The sequence below is a fragment of the Coregonus lavaretus genome (genome assembly GCF_964263955.1).
Source record: "Coregonus lavaretus genome assembly, chromosome: 23".
In the NCBI taxonomy this organism is placed as follows: domain Eukaryota; kingdom Metazoa; phylum Chordata; class Actinopteri; order Salmoniformes; family Salmonidae; genus Coregonus; species Coregonus lavaretus.
Genome location: NC_140010.1, coordinates 43,966,981 through 43,987,353, shown reverse-complemented (window position 1 = coordinate 43,987,353; position 20,373 = coordinate 43,966,981). Strand labels below are relative to the sequence as shown.

At 43.0% G+C, this 20,373-nt stretch overlaps 1 protein-coding gene across 1 annotated transcript in view; it reads right to left on the bottom strand.

Annotated features, from left to right (window-relative positions):
* amph (amphiphysin) overlaps window positions 1-20,373 on the bottom strand; it is a 117,768-nt gene that overhangs the window by 13,528 nt on the left and 83,867 nt on the right. The window contains exons 11-18 of the mRNA XM_084188015.1: window positions 19,036-19,152; window positions 12,952-13,053; window positions 12,717-12,740; window positions 11,373-11,396; window positions 10,674-11,015; window positions 9,005-9,037; window positions 6,807-6,851; window positions 429-716 (exon numbers count right to left, since the gene is read on the bottom strand). Coding sequence (XP_084044141.1) covers window positions 429-716; window positions 6,807-6,851; window positions 9,005-9,037; window positions 10,674-11,015; window positions 11,373-11,396; window positions 12,717-12,740; window positions 12,952-13,053; window positions 19,036-19,152 — 975 coding nt within the window. The remainder of the gene's footprint in view (window positions 1-428; window positions 717-6,806; window positions 6,852-9,004; window positions 9,038-10,673; window positions 11,016-11,372; window positions 11,397-12,716; window positions 12,741-12,951; window positions 13,054-19,035; window positions 19,153-20,373) is intronic.

The window sequence follows — 20,373 nt, the reverse complement described above, 5'->3', positions numbered from 1 at the left end:
GGTGTCGTAATGGCAAAGTAATAATCGTAAAACATATGAAATCAGAAAGCATCTCTATGGAAATAATGAATGGGATGATGATGATGATGATAATGACAAAGGTGAAAACACTGATGATGATGACGATGATGATGATAATAAATACGATGATGACGGTGATGATGATGATGATGATGACGATGATGATTATGATGATGAAAACACATGATGATGATGATGAGTATGATGATGATGAAAACACTGATGATGATGACGACGATGATAATAAATACGATGATGACGGTGATCAAAAGGTTAACTTAAACAGTGGCATACAACTATGCCTATAATGATGACTTGAACCATAGATGGCTGGGGAATGGCCCATGCTTGTGATGATGAGCGTGCTATGTCACAGTTACTGTATATAATAGCTAACTGTCACTCACAGCAGGCTTCTCCTCTCCAGGGCTGGTGGCACTCTCGGCTGCCTCAGCCTCACCAGTAGGGGGAGCAGGCTCCTGGATCTCCCCTGCCTCGGCCGCTGCCTCTGTGGCCTCTGAGGTCTCAGCCCCAAGGGTCTCCGGGGCCACAGCAGTCTCAGCTGGGGCCTCCGGGGCAACAGCAGTCTCAGCTGGGGCCTCCGGGGCCACAGCAGTCTCAGCTGGGGCCTCCGGGGCCACAGCAGTCTCAGCTGGGGGCACTGCAGCTTCAGGGGCCACGGCCTTGCTTTCAATCTTTCCACAAAGACAGGCGAGGGAAGAGCTGATCAACATCCCCTGTCTTACACATTACAGCAGCCCCACAACCACCCCTGTCCCACCTCACCATACCTCTTTTGTACTTTTTGATTATGCTGTGTAGTTGGGTGCAACAAATGCACTAGCGATAAAATGAATTATCATTATTATTATTATTATTATTATTAACCTGGGTAGGTATGGCTGTTTAGCCCTTTACCCCCTGTATAACTGAATGTGGCTCAAATTGGACCCCCCAATTCAATATTATGCAGATAAATGAAAACATTCTGCATGTTCACTCAGAATGTTTAACATGTATTTTCAATTTTCGTTTCACATCAACATTGAATGACAATGTTTGTGAGAGGTAAGGTGTATCGTTCTTTACATGATAAACCCTTCAGAAAGCCTACATTACAACATTCTGAGTGGAACTGCAGTTCAGTTTCCTTTTATCTACAATTGATTGAGTTAGTTATGCCGTTTCAACAGAGAATAAAGGTGGTTGAAGCCCTTAAAGGTAGACTTAATAATATGACATCATACAAGGCAACCTTACAGATATCACAGAATTCAAATCAGAACAGATTGTCACTGTTGCCTCTTCCTAGTGTGGAAATACCTCAAGGGAGGACACAAATTGGGAAGAGCTAATAGGGGCAGTCTTGACAGATTAAAATGTTGTGGTGAGGTCTGTATGCAGGAAGTTGTTCCTCTATGTACAATATGATGATTCAATATTGCTGAGTCTAGTTTAAATGTTGCTTCAGAGTAAAGTTTGTGAATTTAGGCAGTAATACAAAAAAATTAAACAATTAAATGTTTTTGGATAACAAATTCAACATAAGTGTGAACACATCAAAAACTGCACTATGCAGAAATCGCTCCACCATTTCCTGGTTGCAAAAATTATAATAATTTGCCTAATTTAAGTTTATGTAACAAAACAAGGAAGTATAGTGTAGAGAATCATTGTACCATCTAAACCGCTGTGAAATATATTTTCCATAACCAAAAATATTGCATTTCAGCTGTTTGAAGCTGGTGTACAAAATCGAAAGTAAAAGACGCAAAAAATAACCTTAGGAACGGGAAACATAGAAATAGCGCACATAGAACAGATCTAATGCTTCTTAAGACTTGCTTTCAATGAGCATGACAGATCTATAACTCACATTTCTATGTAAATTTGGTCGGGTCGGCCAAAAACGTTCATATTGCAGCTTTAACAAATACAACTGAATGACAGTACACAAAACACAACACTATTACGGAATGGGGTCACAAAAAATGAAAATAAATATATGAAGTGAATCCTTAATTGTCTGATTCAAATAATATTCCCTCAACAACATTATACACACCCACATACATACATATATATACATACATATATATACACACACACACACACACACACTACTGTTCAGAAGTTTTAGAACACCTACAAATTCAAGGGTTTTTCTTTATTTTTACTATTTTCTACATTGTAGAATAATAGTGAAGCCATCAAAACGATGAAATAACACATATGGAATCATGTAGTAACCAAAAACGTGTTAAACAAATCAAAATATATTTAATATTTGAGATTCTTCAAATAGCCACCCTTTGCCTTGATAACAGCTTTGCACACTCTTGGCATTCTTTTAACCAGCTTCATGAGGTAGTCACCTGGAATGCATTTCAATTAACAGGTGTGCCTTCTTAAAAGTTAATGTGTGGAATTTCTTTCCTTCTTAATGTGTTTGAGCCAATCAGTTGTGTTGTGACAAGGTAGGGGGGTATACAGAAGACAACCCTATTTGGTAAAAGACCAAGTCCATATTATGGCAAGAACAGCTCAAATAAGCAAAGAGAAACGACAGTCCATCATTACTTTAAGACATGAAGGTCAGTCAATACGGAACATTTCAAGAACTTTGAAAGTTTCTTCAAGTGCAGTCGCAAAAACCATCAAGCGCTATGATGAAACTGGCTCTCATGAGGACCTCCACAGGAATGGAAGACCCAGAGTTACCTCTACTGCAGAGGATAAGTTCATTAGAGTTACCAGCCTCAGAAATTGCAGCCCAAATAAATACTAATAGGGGCAGTCTTGACAGATTAAAATATTGTTGATGTTGAGGTCTGTATGCACGAAGTTGTTCCTCTATGTACAATATGATGATTCAATATTGCTGAGTCTAGTTTAAATGTTGCTTCAGAGTACAGTTTGCGCATTTAGGCAGTAATACAAAAAATAAAACATAAGTGTTTTTGGATAACAAATTCAACATAAGTGTGAACACTTCAAAAACTGCACTTAAAGATGCACTACGCAGAAATCGCTCCACCATTTCCTGGTTGCAAAAATTCTAATAATTTGCCTAATTTCAGTTTACGTGACAAAACAAGCAGGTATCGTGTCGAAAATCATTGTACTGTCTAAACCGCTGTGAAATATATTTTCCATAACCCTAAATATTTTATATTCAGCTGTTTGAAGCTGGTGTACAAAACCGAAAGTAAAAGACGCAAAAACTAAAAACTTCAGAACGGGAAATATAGAAATAGCGCACATAGAACAGATCTAACACTTCTTAGACTTGCTTTCAATGAGCATGACATTCTATAACTCACATTTCTATGAAAATTTGGTCGGGTCGACCAACAACGTACATATTGTAGCTTTAACAAATACAACTGAATGACAGTACATAAAAACACAACACTATAACAGAATAGGGTCACCAAAAAAATGAAAATAAATATCTGAAGTGAATCCTTAATTGTCTGATTCAAATAATATTCCCTCAACATCATTATACACACACATATACAGTGGGGAGAACAAGTATTTGATACACTGCCGATTTTGCAGGTTTTCCTACTTACAAAGCATGTAGAGGTCTGTAATTTTTATCATAGGTACACTTCAACTGTGAGAGACGGAATCTAAAACAAAAATCCAGAAAATCACATTGTATGATTTTTAAGTAATTAATTTGCATTTTATTGCATGACATAAGTATTTTATCACCTACCAACCAATAAGAATTCCGGCTCTCACAGACCTGTTAGTTTTTCTTTAAGAAACCCTCCTGTTCTCCACTCATTACCTGTATTAACTGCACCTGTTTGAACTCGTTACCTGTATAAAAGACACTTGTCCACACACTCAATCAAACAGACTCCAACCTCTCCACAATGGCCAAGACCAGAGAGCTGTGTAAGGACATCAGGGCTAAAATTGTAGACCTGCACAAGACTGGGATGGGCTACAGGACAATAGGCAAGCAGCTTGGTGAGAAGGCAACAACTGTTGGCACAATTATTAGAAAATGGAAGAAGTTCAAGATGACGGTCAATCACCCTCACTCTGGGGCTCCATGCAAGATCTCACCTCGTGGGGCATCAATGATCATGAGGAAGGTGAGGGATCAGCCCAGAACTACACGGCAGGACCAGGTCAATGACCTGAAGAGAGCTGGGACCACAGTCTCAAAGAAAACCATTAGTAACACACTACGCCGTCATGGATTAAAATCCTGCAGCGCACGCAAGGTCCCCCTGCTCAAGCCAGCGCATGTCCAGGCCCATCTGAAGTTTGCCAATGACCATCTGGATGATCCAGAGGAGGAATGGGAGAAGGTCATGTGGTCTGATGAGACAAAAATAGAGCTTTTTGGTCTAAACTCCACTCGCCGTGTTTGGAGGAAGAAGAAGGATGAGTACAACCCCAAGAACACCATCCCAACCGTGAAGCATGGAGGTGGAAACGTCATTCTTTGGGGATGCTTTTCTGCAAAGGGGACAGGACGACTGCACCGTATTGAGGGGAGGATGGATGGGGCCATGTATTGCGAGATCTTGGCCAACAACCTCCTTCCCTCAGTAAGAGCATTGAAGATGGGTCGTGGCTGGGTCTTCCAGCATGACAACGACCCGAAACACACAGCCAGGGCAACTAAGGAGTGGCTCCGTAAGAAGCATCTCAAGGTCCTGGAGTGGCCTAGCCAGTCTCCAGACCTGAACCCAATAGAAAATCTTTGGAGGGAGCTGAAAGTCCGTATTGCCCAGCGACAGCCCCGAAACCTGAAGGATCTGGAGACTGGCTGTATGGAGGAGTGGGCCAAAATCCCTGCTGCAGTGTGTGCAAACCTGGTCAAGACCTACAGGAAACGTATGATCTCTGTAATTGCAAACAAATGTTTCTGTACCAAATATTAAGTTCTGCTTTTCTGATGTATCAAATACTTAGGTCATGCAATAAAAATGCAAATTAATTACTTAAAAATCATACAATGTGATTTTCTGGATTTTTGTTTTAGATTCCGTCTCTCACAGTTGAAGTGTACCTATGATAAAAATTACAGACCTCTACATGCTTTGTAAGTAGGAAAACCTGCAAAATCGGCAGTGTATCAAATACTTGTTCTCCCCACTGTACACACACACACACACACACACACAATCGGTCAAAAGTTTTAGAACACCTACAAAGTCAAGGGTTTTTATTTATTTTTACTATTTTCTACATTGTAGAACAATAGTGAAGACATCAAAACTATAAAATAACACATATGGAATCATGTAGTAACCAAAAAAGTGTTAAACAAATCAAAATATATTTTATATTTGAGATTCTTCAAATAGCCACCCTTTGCCTTGATAACAGCTTCGAACACTCTTGGCATTCTCTCAACCAGCTTCATGAGGTAGTCACCTGGAATGCATTTCAATTAACAGGTGTGCCATCTTAAAAGTTAGTGTGTGGAATTTTTTTCCTTTTTAATGCGTTTGAGCCAATCAGTTGTGTTGTGACAAGGTAGGGGGGTATACAGAAGATAGCCCTATTTGGTAAAATACCAAGTCCATATTATGGCAAGAACAGCTCAAAGGGGCAAAGAGAAACGACAGTCCAACATTACTTTAAGACATGAAGGTCAGTCAATACAGAAAATGTCAAGAACTTTGAATGTTTCTTCAAATACAGTCGCAAAAACCATCAAGCGCTATGATGAAACTGGCTCTCATGAGGACCTCCACAGGAATGGAAGACCCAGTTACCTCTGCTGCAGAGGATACGTTCATTAGAGTAACCAGCCTCAGAAATTGCAGCCCAAATAAATGCTTCACAGAGTTCAAGTAACAGACACATCTCAACATCAACTGTTCAGAGGAGGCTGTGTGAATCAGGCCTTCATGGTCGAATTGCTGCAAAGAAACGACTACTAAAGGACACCAATAAGAAGAAGAGACTTGCTTGGGCCAATAAACACAAGCAATGGTCTGGAGTCCAAATTGGAGATTTTTGATTCCGACCGCTGTGTCTTTGTGAGATGCGGTGTGGGTGAACGGATGATCTCCGCATGTGTAATTCCCACCGTAAAGCATGGAGGAGGAGGTATTATGGTGTGGGGGTGCTTTGCTGGTGACACTATCTGTGATTTATTTAGAATTCAAGGCACACTTAACCAGCATGGCTACCACAGCATTCTGCAGCGATACGCCATCCCACCTGGTTTGGGCTTAGTGGGACTATCATTTGTTTTTCAACAGGATAATGACCCAACACACCTCCAGGCTGTGTAAGGGCTATCTTACCAAGAAGGAGAGTGATAGAGTGCTGCATCAGATGACCTGGCCTCCACAATTCCCCGACCTCAACCCAACTGAGATGGTTTGGGATGAGTCGGACCGCAGAGTGAAGGAAAAGCAGCCAACAAGTGCTCAGCATATGTGGGAACTCCTTCAAGACTGTTGGAAAAGCATTCCAGGTGAAGCTGGTAGAGAGAATGCCAAGAGTGTGCAAAGCTGTCATCAAGGCAAAGGGTGTCTATTTGAAGAATCTCAAATATAAAATAGATTTTGATTTGTTTAATACGTTTGTGGTTACTACATGATTCCATATGTGTTATTTCATAGTTTTGATGCAGAAAATAGTAAAAATAAAGAAAAACCCTTGAATGAGTAGGTGTGTCCAAACTTTTGACTGGTACTGTGTATATATATATATATACATACATTAAATAAAGTAAATATAAGGACATAAAAAATAGTATTGGAAGAGCAATGTGATGAGAGACACTGTTGACTCACCAGCTTATCAAAATCAGCAACAAATGTTGGGGCAGTTGCTTCCATCTTTAACATAAGGTGGTGAAAAGAGAAAGAGAGAGAGGGAGAAAGTTAAAACTACACTGGCAACAAACCAGCAATTTAAAATACAATAAAGTATCAGAGCATATAAATGTTAGTTTTCAAAGGTAAGTTATGATGGGATAATTTTTGGGAAAGTATTAGTGAGGGACTGACAAAGTGTTTGTAACCGGGATGAAGTGGAGGGTAAACTCATGTTAGCATAGTTGATCTACCTTTTTAAACAGTGAATAGTGTTTAGGCACCAATTACACTATATTAGCGTTGTTAGCAAGTTTGTCCAACTACATTATTGTTGTTAGCATAAGTTTACCCAACTTTTGTTTTACCACTACATACCTGGTTAGTTTACAAAACTGTAGTTTAGTTCTAGTTTATTGTAACATCCTTAAAATGTAACACCATGTACTTCCTACATTCATATAATGATGAATATAATATTCAAGTCAGTCTTTGGCTTCTTTATACACAACAGGAACTGCTTTTTATATAACTGGAAGTTCAATGTTATGGGTCAATTGAAACCAGTGTTGGGGGTAATGCATTACAAAAGTAACGTGTTACGTAATCAGATTATTTTGATGAGTAACAGAGTAAAGTAACTTGTTACTTTCTCAAATTGGGTAATATTATTAAAGTGACTTTGTTAAACAACGCGTGCGTAAATAATCCCAACCACGAACAACATCAGGAGATAAGCTTTTGCGGCCTACGATCACCTAACTTCACTTTATACCTAATTTAAATACTTCAGTTGTTTCAATTAATCTGCAAGTAAGTAAGCTACATGACCAAAAGTATGTGGACACCTGCTCATCGAACATCTCATTCCAAAATCATGGGCATTAATATGGAGATGGTCCCCCCTTTGCTGCTTTAACAGCCTCCACTCTTCTGGGAAGGCTATCCAATAGCTTTTGGAACATTGCTGCGGGGACTTGCTTCCATTCATCCACAAGAGCAATAGTGAGGTCGGGCACTGATGTTGGGCGATTAGGCGTGGCTCGCAGTTGCTGTTCCAATTCATCCCAAAGGTGTTCGATGGGGTTGAGGTCAGGCTCTGTGCAGGCCAGTCAAGTTCTTCCACACTGATCTCGGCAAACCATTTCTGAATGGACATCGATTTGTGCATGGGGACAATGTCATGCTGAAACAGGAAAGGGCCTTCCCCAAACTGTTGCCACAAAGTTGGGAGCACAGAATCGTCTAGAATGTCATTGTATGCTGTAGCGTTAACATTTCCCTTCACTGGAAATAGCCCGTACCATGAAAAACAGCCCCAGACCAATATTCCTCCTCCAACAAACTTTACAGTTGGCACTATGCATTGGGGCAGGTAGCGTTCTCCTGCCCCAATGCTTGCGTGCGGCTGCTCGGCCATGGAAACCCATTTCATGAAGCTCCCGTCTAACAGATCTTGTGCTGACGTTGCTTCCAGAGACAGTTTGGAACTCGGTAGTGAGTGTTGCAACCGAGGACAGACGATTTTGACACGCTACGTGCTACAGCACTCACCGGTTCCGTTCTGTGAGCTTGTGTGGCCTACCACTTCGTGGCTGAACTGTTGTTGCTCCTAGACGTTTCCACTTCACAATAACAGCATTTACAGTTGACCGGGGCAGCTCTAGCAGGGCTGAAATTTGACGAACTGACTTATTGGAAAGGTGGCATGATGGAGCCACGTTGAAAGTCACTGAGCTCTTCAGTAAGGCCATTCTACTGCAAATGTTTGTCTATGGAGATTGAATCGCTGTGTGCTCGATTTTATACAACTATCAGTAACGGGTGTGACTGAAATAGCCAAATCCACTAATTTGAAGGGGTGTCCACATACTTTTGTATATATAGTGTATAATATTTATGGTCAGTTTCAACAAGTAATTCCATTCACAGGAGGAAATACAAAAAAATACCTGACACAAATGGAGATTATATTAAACCAAAAAATGGGAACATCTCCTCCTAATGTTCTGTTGCAACTGATCCAACTTGATCCATCCTGTCCTCTACCATATTAGATTTTAGTTATTATAATGACAAACCATCTGCTCTAACTAACAAGGTAGTGATGAATCCTTTTCTCAATATCATCTTGTGATCACTACAATAGAAATACAAATTCGGTCGAGACTAATTACCTGGGGAAATCCGTTAAATGCATTGTTGGTCACCTAAATCGAATCACAGACACACAATTAGTATTTGAGGCTTTTGGCATGACTGCTTTGAAATGTGTTTTAATTATGCGGCAAGAGATGGAATGTTTTTTATAAAATTGACAAAGTGGAACCGACAAGCAGACAAGCAAGCAGAGGAGAGAGAGGAGAAGAGGGCTGGGATTCTGTGGCGCTGCAGGATCCAGGTAGGGTTGCGGGACAGCACTTTTTATTTTATTATTTGTACATCTGCGGGAGGGAAAATAAGGAAGAGGGGATTCTGTTTGCTCTAGTCTACTCTACGCTACTCTCTACGTAGAGGGGGGAGGAAGTCAGGTACCTCTTCCTTCTCTGTATCTATCTCTTGGTACAACTTTCCGTATCTCCTGTTCGCGACCTCGTCTTCGGACAGGTCCGAGTTCTCAGGCTCTTTGTGAGCTCGGGGGACGACTCCTTCCTTAGCTACTGCTTCGCTTCCTGGCCCGGGAAAGGAGGCGAAGAGGTCCCCTGCCTGGCTGCTGTCACCCCCTGAGGAGAAGAAGCCACTGCTGTCGCTGACTTCCTGCCAGGACCCGCTGTCGGTGGTGGCGCCCCCTGTCTCTGCGGAGGGAGCGGGGAAACCTGCCCACTGGGCTGAACCATTGTTAGCGAAAGGGTCTGCCGCCCACCCTGCCCCACCTTCCCCGGTCGTCTCAGCGAATGGATCCGTCGCAAATCTAACTTCCCCACCTCCCCCTTGAGTTACGGCAAAGGGACCAGACTCGAATCCCCCTCCCACATGAGTTTCCGCAAAATAATCAGACGCAAAATCACCTCCCCCGCCTTCCCTCTGAGTCTCCGCAAAAGGATCTGAGGCAAATCCCCCAGGCGTCTCTGCAAAGGGGTCAGACTCAAAACCACCTTCCCCGCCACCTCCCCCAGGGATCTCTGCAAAAGGATCGGTCCCAAAATCGATCACCGGTTCACCGGTTGAGCCCTGTTCTGGGACACTGGTTGGATCCGTGACTGCTGTCCCTGTTTCGGCAGACTGCGTTGGTGCCTGTTCTGTTGGTTGGGCCCAGTCCGTTGCGAACCCTGCATCGCTTGCCAGAGCCTTCTCCTCTTGCAAGGGGGCGGCCCGATCACTTGAAGCCCAGTCTGCGAAGCCTCCCTGGGCTGTGCTATGGTCTGTGAGACCCTGGTCTGCGAGACCCTGGTCTGCGGCAGGGTCCAGTTCATCGTCAGCGCTGGCCCAGTCTCCGTTCTGCCCCGCTGAGTCCCCCCACTCCCCCATCGTCTCATATTCTGAGTCGAAACCACCTTTGCCGTCCGGCTGCACCAGGTACAGGCCATGCTCGCTGCCTTGAGGGGTGTCCTCAATCACCTGGCCATGCTCGTTGGTGATGCGCAGGCCCGGTGTGGATTTGCGACGATCTCTCCAACCTGCCTCGTCTCCCTCTGAATCTGCCTGACCTGCTCCCCACCCTGCCTCCCGTCCCTCTCCTGACCCTGCCTTCCCTTTCTCTGCCTCCCCTGCCTCTCCTGCTTCCCATCCCCATGACCCTGCCTCTGGTGGCCCCTGCCCCGGCTCCTGCTGGGCCTGCTGGTCGCCCCCCACTGCACAAGGATCACAGTTGGGGGTAAGTTGGGGGTTGGGGTCCCAGCCGCTAACCTCGTCTCCAGCTGCGGCCGTTTCGGCCCCCTGCGGCTGCTCTGCTGCTGTTGCCTCCCCTGCCTCCCCGCCCCAGCCGTCCGCTGCAGGCCAGCCTTGGGCCTCGTCCTGCCCTGTCGTCGCTGGAACCTCGCCGGCTGCCGCCTCGGTGGCAGACGGGAAAGAGTCTCCTTTCCCCGGGGCCGAGCTGAAGTCAGCAGCCCAGTCGGTGGAGAAGCTGGGGTCTCCCGCCTGCTCGGGGAATGCGGGGAACCCAGGGTTAAAGTTGGCAGCGTTCGGGGCCTCGCCACCGCCACCCCCATCCTCCTCCACACCCACAGTACTCACAGACTCAGAATCCGTCTGGAAGGACCAAGCCGGTGTGTGAAGGTGAGGTAAAGAGAGGACAGAGAGTGTTTATCATGAGAGAAGGACATAGAGAGAGAAAGTGAAATAATTGACAGAGGTAAAGAAAGAAGACAAGGCATAGACACAAAAGAAGACAATTGTGACTGTGGATTGTGGCTAATGGAGTGGTCTGTGGTGAAGTCTAGTGAACAGTTCTGGATTGTGATGAAGAGTGTGAAAAACATACAGGTATCAAACAACTGGCTTGATGACAGGTACGACCAGAGGTCATAGATATTAACAATTAGAAATCAAGGCACGTAAATATTCTCCGAAAGTGATTTGGAAGTCAGGTGTGGATGTATTACTTACAGGCTGCACAGGTTCAGCATTTCCCTGGGAAGAAATAATTTGTATTTAATGTCAGATTCTATAGTATACTACTGTAAAAGAGATCACAAGCAAATTAAGATAACCATCTACCGGTAGAAGAGAGCAGTTTTTTTTTAAATCAATAAGAACCAAAATAAATATAACTTTTAGGGGTGTAACGATTCGTTTTAACAACGATTCGATTTGTATCACGATTCGTGGTTGTCGATACGATTCAAGGACGATATTGGTTCATTTAGAACGATACGATCCGAAACGATTCAGTGACTTGAAATCGATTCAGTAACCTTTTAGCCAAAAATTCAACCAGTGTGACTGAAATAAATACCTGGATACTGGACAGTGCAGGTGAAGTTTCCTAGATTCCTGTTTCTTGTAAGGACCGCAATGGTGGCTTGATAATTTCTCGCTCGTCGGCTTCTCCTCTGTCGTCCGCCATGCTATGTTTTGTTGTCTTTGCGCCTTTGCGCTGCTGCTGGCGCGGGGCGATGACGTCACGGATAGGCAGACTGAATCGAGTAATATTTAAAGCCTTTATCATTAAAAGTGCTAAGAAAAAACATCCATATAAAGTCTGACGTGCTTAAATCCAATGGGTTATTTCCTAGTATCGATACAATCGATTTATTACATTTTAAAACGATGTTAGATTGATATATGTTGTCCAAAAGGCCAACTCGCCGAGCACAGATTGATGTAGTTGGATCATAGGAATATAAATCGATACATCGATGTAGTAGATGGATCGTTACACCCCTAATAACTTCCATTCATCGTTACATATACAAATTGTAATAAAACTGTACATGGAGCAGCAGAAGAATAAGACAGGGGCAAGTTCATTGCTTGGAACTTAACTTGCAATCTGCTATTTGGTAGTCCTAAATACTGTTGCATGGGAGAAAAACCATTTGGCATAACAAAAGCCACAAAATGGCTACTTTGTTTTTATTTAGTCTACTGAGCATGCAGATCAAAGCTAGTAGAGGTCAGGATTCCTACATGTTTAGACTGATAGCGTTTGCTCACAATGGATTTTCTGAATTTTTCACTTGATTGAAACACTTTAATAATGAATCAGTGCTAAATGGCGACATGTAAAATGGGTTGTAGTCTTGTATTTTTCAAAATTCAAAGTCTACGACTGGTCAATTTTATAAAAAGGAATGTATACTTGATTCTCTAACATATCTAGGTATAATATAAATTATTATAGTGCTTATAACTAACTAATGACTATCTCATACATCAAGGTTATCAATCCCATCAACCAACCAATCATTCAACCAATTAATCAATCAAGGAGGACATTACTGTACTTACTGTCCACAAATCCCAGGGTAGCTGCTGCAGAATAAAACACATGATTATTCACTATGAATATTCACTATGAATGAAGAGCACTCTATGTGCTCTATTGGTGTGGACAGATTTTACTAGAGAGAACAGAGATATACAGTATCTACTGTACAGAAACATTTAAAGCTGAATATAAGATACATTTAAGACGGATAACATAGCATTGTAGTATAATAGATGAAAATGGAGAGAAATTGACCTGTGTTATGGGGGGCGCAGCCTGTCCGATAGTGGTGTTGCCGTCAGGCTTGAATGGATCAAAGTCCAGATCCAGGAGAGATTCTCCGGGTCTTTCATTTGGCTGCAAATAATAGAATTCAAGTGTTGGTTGAGTTAACAGCTCTATAACACAACTGTACTGAAAGGCTGAACATTTGAGATCAGGAGCCGTATCTATCATGCATCTCAGAATAGGAGTGCTGATCAAGGATCAGGTTCATCCTCCCTGTCTTTGTAATCTTATTCCTTGTGATATCAAAGGCAAAACTGATCCTAGAACAGCACTTTGAGACGCTTCATATGGCCCCAGGTTATTTGTATCCTTTGTAGTTTATAAGGGATTTGTAATAGCACTCTCTTAATAAACCTTTGACCCCTCCCCTCTATAATAATAATGTTCAATATATCCCACTCCCACCGGTGGAAAACCTGCAAACACTGTGGCCACCAGGACCAGAAAAAAACAATACTGTAATAGATGGAACTATGACGGGGCATGCTAGCGGAGATAATACTCAATGGCCACCTCTGCATCTCAGGTGGTTGTGGAGAGTATTTTAGTGCTCAGTTCGAATACTTTGAAAAAGCCAGATAAAGACACAAAAGAAGACAATTGTGGCTATTGACGTGGTCTGTTGTGGAGTCTACTGAACAGTTCAGGGCCCGTTTCCCAAAAGCATCTTAAGGCTAAGTTCATCAGTAGAACCTTCGTAGGAGCATCGTTAAATCTTTGAGCTGTTTCCCAAAACCATAGTTACTAAAGTTGCACTCGATAATCCTCGTTATTTACCGACAGCCTCGTAGAATAGCTAAGTGCGTCGTTAGACGCGTTTATTCCCTACCGCGTCACTTTATACACAGAAGAGCTACGCTAAACATACATTACATGACTAAAAGTATATGGACATCTGCTCGTCGAACATCTAATTCCAAAATCATGGGCATTAATATGGAGTTGGTCCCCCATTTGCTGCTATAACAGCCTCTACTCCTCTGGGAAGGCTTTCCACTAGATGTTGGAACATTGCTGCGGGGACTTGCTTCCATTCAGCCACAAGAGCATTAGTGAGGTCGGGCACTGATGTTGGGCGATTAGGCCTGGCTTGCAGTCAGCGTTACAATTAGAGCTGTGGCGGTCACGAAATTTCATCAGCCGGTGATTGTCAAGCAAATAACTGTCGGTCTCACGGTAATTGACCGTTAATTAACATAAACTAATTTAGCATCTCCTGGCTTCCACACATAGCCTACAAGCCACTGACGCAGACCTTTGGAACATCTACATTTAAAAAAGTCTAATAAATCCATGTAATATAGCCTACACCTTCACAATAAATCCATTCTTTATTTTAGACAGGTCTAAAGAAACATGATATGAAGAAAATGTAGTCTATTTTAGAAGAACAGAATCGCATACTCTGAGTTGTCCTTGTTCGGTCCTGATCTGGCTATGCCAAATGGCTATGGGCTACACTAGTTCATTTAGCAGACAATATTTGCTCAGAATTCTGTGGCATTATTTTATATTATAGTATGAAGAATACAATACAAAGCTGAATAAAATAGAATGGATATTTTCTCCAAACGATTCGAGGGAGTGCGCACAATACTATTCTGTATTGAGCGGTTAACAAAGAAATAGGTACTCCTATATGCTTAATTTAGACTTATTAATGTAGCTTTAGTTGTTCTACAAACATTGGGCTATGTTTTGATTTTTAATACATTGTAAGGCTGTAATGATGATTTGAAAAAAGTTGCTTGAAAGGCATGAGCTCTGCTTTGTTTTTTGCGCAGGCTGTACACTTCATCAGTCTCTCATTCACAATTTGACAAGCACTTGCTAATGCCTCGAATTTCCTGGCAGCATCCCCTTTGTGTGGACGTAATTCACCCTAAAAAAATCCATGCCTTTTGCAGCCAGTGGCCATTGTGCCCTTGGCCCGGAGTGCTGCATCCTCCGAAGCACCTCACACTCACATGGCTCAGGTCTTTATACAGGTAACGAGTTCAAACAGGTGCAGTTAATACAGGTAATGAGTGGAGAACAGGAGGGCTTCTTAAAGAAAAACTAACAGGTCTGTGAGAGCCGGAATTCTTATTGGTTGGTAGGTGATCAAATACTTATGTCATGCAATAAAATGCAAATTAATTACTTAAAAATCATACAATGTGATTTTCTGGATTTTTGTTTTAGATTCCGTCTCTCACAGTTGAAGTGTACCTATGATAAAAATTACAGACCTCTACATGCTTTGTAAGTAGGAAAACCTGCAAAATCGGCAGCGTATCAAATACTTGTTCTCCCCACTGTATATAATTCACAAGTGATAGGCTAATATTGTCAACCATCAGACTATTCTTGATTTAATCTTGTCTTTACATATACTAAATAATATATGTGTGAAATTTGTTTTGATTTAGAATGGACCATTATCATGCACCTGTCCCGAAACATGGGCAGCGGGAAAAAATACATGTCATCTATGCACTTAAATAGCGAATGGAGGATGCTTTTCCCCGTGGTTTATTTTCATGCCAGCCAGGTAGGCTATACTCCTGTTGTAAATATAAGCAATGTGCTTAATATTAGGAAAGTTGAAAAATATACAGTGAGGGAAAAAAGTATTTGATCCCCTGCTGATTTTGTACATTTGCCCACTGACAAAGACATGATCAGTCTATAATTTGTAAAAATAAAATGTTATAAATTGATTTGCATTTTAATGAGGGAAATAAGTATTTGACCCCTCTGCAAAACATGACTTAGTACTTGGTGGCAAAACCCTTGTTGGCAATCATAGAGGTCAAACATTTCTTGTAGTTGGCCACCAGGTTTGCACACATCTCAGGAGGGATTTTGTCCCACTCCTCTTTGCAGATCTTCTCCAAGTCATTAAGGTTTCGAGCCTGACGTTTGGCAACTCGAACCTTCAGCTCCCTCCACATATTTTATACGGGATTAAGGTCTGGAGACTGGCTAGGCCACTCCAGGACCTTAATGTGCTTCTTCTTGAGCCACTCCTTTGTTGCCTTGGCCGTGTGTTTTGGGTCATTGTCATGCTGGAATACCAATCCACGACCCATTTTCAATGCCCTGGCTGAGGGAAGGAGGTTCTCACCCAAGATTTGACGGTACATGGCCCCGTCCATCATCCCTTTGATGCGGTGAAGTTGTCCTGTCCCCTTAGCAGAAAAACACCCCCAAAGCATAATGTTTCCACCTCCATGTTTGACGGTGGGGATGGTGTTCTTGGGGTCATAGGCAGCATTCCTCCTCCTCCAAACACGGCGAGTGGAGTTGATGCCAAAGAGCTCGATTTTGGTCTCATCTGACCACAACACTTTCACCCAGTTCTCCTCTGAATCATTCAGATGTTCATTGGCAAACTTCAGACAGCCCTGTATATGTGCTTTCTTGAGCAGGGGGACCTTGCGGGCGCTGCAGGATTTCAGTCCTTCACGGCGTAGTGTGTTACCAATTGTTTTCTTGGTGACTATGGTCCCAGCTGCCTTGAGATCATTGACAAGATCCTCCTGTGTAGTTCTGGGCTGATTCCTCACCGTTCTCATGATCATTGCAACTCCACGAGGTGAGATCTTGCATGGAGCCCCAGGCCGAGGGAGATTGACAGTTATTTTGTGTTTCTTCCATTTGCGAATAATCGCACCAACTGTTGTCACCTTCTCACCAAGCTGCTTGGCGATGGTCTTGTAGCCCATTCCAGCCTTGTGTAGGTCTACAATCTTGTCCCTGACATCCTTGGAGAGCTCTTTGGTCTTGGCCATGGTGGAGAGTTTGGAATCTGATTGATTGCTTCTGTGGACAGGTGTCTTTTATACAGGTAACAAGCTGATATTAGGAGCACTCCCTTTAAGAGTGTGCTCCTAATCTCAGCTCGTTACCTGTATAAAAGACACCTGGGAGCCAGAAATCTTTCTGATTGAGAGGGGGTCAAATACAGTGGGGGGAAAAAGTATTTAGTCAGCCACCAATTGTGCAAGTTCTCCCACTTAAAAAGATGAGAGATGCCTGTAATTTTCATCATAGGTACACGTCAACTATGACAGACAAATTGAGAGAAAAAAAAATCCAGAAAATCACATTGTAAGATTTTTAATGAATTTATTTGCAAATTATGGTGGAAAATAAGTATTTGGTCACCTACAAACAAGCACGATTTCTGGCTCTCACAGACCTGTAACTTCTTCTTTAAGAGGCTCCTCTGTCCTCCACTCATTACCTGTATTAATGGCACCTGTTTGAACTTGTTATCAGTATAAAAGACACCTGTCCACAACCTCAAACAGTCACACTCCAAACTCCACTATGGCCAAGACCAAAGAGCTGTCAAAGGACACCAGAAACAAAATTGTAGACCTGCACCAGGCTGGGAAGACTGAATCTGCAATAGGTAAGCAGCTTGGTTTGAAGAAATCAACTGTGGGAGCAATTATTAGGAAATGGAAGACATACAAGACCACTGATAATCTCCCTCGATCTGGGGCTCCACGCAAGATCTCACCCCGTGGGGTCAAAATGATCACAAGAACGGTGAGCAAAAATCCCAGAACCACACGGGGTGAGATCACGGGGACCTAGTGAATGACCTGCAGAGAGCTGGGACCAAAGTAACAAAGCCTACCATCAGTAACACACTACGCCGCCAGGGACTCAAATCCTGCAGTGCCAGACGTGTCCCCCTGCTTAAGCCAGTACATGTCCAGGCCCGTCTGAAGTTTGCTAGAGTGCATTTGGATGATCCAGAAGAGGATTGGGAGAATGTCATATGGTCAGATGAAACCAAAATATAACTTTTTGGTAAAAACTCAACTCGTTGTGTTTGGAGGACAAAGAATGCTGAGTTGCATCCAAAGAACACCATACCTACTGTGAAGCATGGGGGTGGAAACATCATGCTTTGGGGCTGTTTTTCTGCAAAGGGACCAGGACGACTGATCCGTGTAAAGGAAAGAATGAATGGGGCCATGTATCGTGAGATTTTGAGTGAAAACCTCCTTCCATCAGCAAGGGCATTGAAGATGAAACGTGGCTGGGTCTTTCAGCATGACAATGATCCCAAACACACCGCCCGGGCAACGAAGGAGAGGCTTCGTAAGAAGCATTTCAAGGTCCTGGAGTGGCCTAGCCAGTCTCCAGATCTCAACCCCATAGAAAATCTTTGGAGGGAGTTGAAAGTCTGTGTTGCCCAGCGACAGCCCCAAAACATCACTGCTCTAGAGGAGATCTGCATGGAGGAATGGGCCAAAATACCAGCAACAGTGTGTGAAAACCTTGTGAAGACTTACAGAAAACGTTTGACCTGTGTCATTGCCAACAAAGGGTATATAACAAAGTATTGAGAAACTTTTGTTATTGACCAAATACTTATTTTCCACCATAATTTGCAAATAAATTCATTAAAAATCCTACAATTTTCTGGATTTTTTTTTCTCAATTTGTCTGTCATAGTTGACGTGTACCTATGATGAAAATTACAGGCCTCTCTCATCTTTTTAAGTGGGAGAACTTGCACAATAGGTGGCTAACTAAATACTTTTTTCCCCACTGTACTTATTTCCCTCATTAAAATGCAAATCAATTTATAACATTTTTGACATGCGTTTTTCTGGATTTTTGTTGTTGTTATTCTGTCTCCCACTATTCAAATAAACCTACCTTTAAAATTATAGACTGATCATTTCTTTGTCAGTGGGCAAACGTACAAAATCAGCAGGGGATCAAATACTTTTTTCCCACACTGTATGCGTCAATGACGCACTTAGCGAACATTCTCTCTGCGTGGTGTTTTGGGAAATGCATGTTACGTCTTTGTCCATTGCAGGAAACATGCATCGTTAAAACACTCGTAAGACTAAGTTCCATCGCTATCAGGAAACCGGGCCCTGGATTGTGATGAAAACGCTCTCTCTAGGGTCATCTAGACAGATAGTTCCACTACATAGAATTCACCAATTCAATCATGTCAATGCATGTCCAAGGAAAGGAGGGCATAAGAATCTCTTGTTAAAATGGTCAAATAGGACCCAGGATGTGACTGACCTGCGAGGGCGTAGCCGCAGGTAAGAACTGGCCCCCAAACAGGTCGATTATCTGCTCCTGGTGCAGATCCTTGGTCGGTGTCTTGGGTGGCGGGGGCACCGGCGGTCCCTTTTTGAACTGGGGAGGTGGAGAAGGGTGCCAGAAGCATTAGTGTTGGAAAAAGTCAAGGGGTCTGAATACTTTCTGAAGGCAATTCGGTAAGTATTCAGACCCCTTGACTTTTTTGACATTTTGTTACATTACAGCCTTATTCTAAAATTGATTAAATTGTTTTTTCCCCCTCATCAATCTACACACAATACCCCATAATGACAAAGTGAAAACAGGTTTTTAGAAATGTTTGCTAATTTATAAATAAAAACCCCCCGGAAATATCACATTTATATAAGTATTCAGACCCTTTACTCAGGACTTTGTTGAAGCACCTTTGGCAGCGATTACAGAATCGAGCCTTCTTGGGTATGACACTACAAGCTTGGCACACCTGTATTTGGGGAGTTTCTCTCATTCTTCTCCGCAGATCCTCTCAAGCTCTGTCAGGTTGGATGGGGTGCGTTGCTGCACAGCTTTTTTCAAGTCTCTCCAGAGATGTTCGATCTGGTTCAAGTCCTGGCTCTGGCTGGGCCACTCAAGGACATTCAGAGACTTGTCCCGAAGCCACTCCTGCGTTGTCTTGGCTGTGTGCTTAGGGTCGTTGTCCTGTTGGAAGGTGAACCATCGCCCCACTCTGAGGTCCTGAGCGCTCTGGAGCAGGTTTTCATCAAGGATCTCTCTGTACTTTGCTCCGTTCATCTTTGCCTTGATCCTGACTAGTCTCCCAGTCCTTGCCGCTGAAAAACATCCCTACAGCATGATGCTGCCACCACCATGCTTCACCGTAGGGATGGTGTCAGGTTTCCTCCAGACGTGACACATGGCATTCAGGCCAAAGAGTTCAATCTTGGTTTCATCAGACCAGTGAATCTTGTTTCTCATGGTCTGAGAGTTTTTAGGTGCCTTTTGGCAAACATGTGCCTTTTACTGAGGAGTGGCTTCTGTCTGGCAACTCTTCCATAAAGGCCTGATTGGTGGAGTGCTGCAGAGATGGTTGTCCTTCTGGAAGGTTCTCCCATTTCCACAGAGGAACTCTGGATCTCATTCAGAGTGACCATCGCGTTCTTGGACCAAGGCCCTTCTCCTCCGATTGCACAGTTTGGCTGGGCGGCCATCTCTAGGAAGAGTCTTGGTGGTTCCAAACTTCTTCCATTTAAGAATGATGGAGGCCACTGTGTTCTTGGGGATCTTCAATGATGCAGACATTTTTTGGTAACCTTCCCCAGATCTGTGCCTCGACACAAT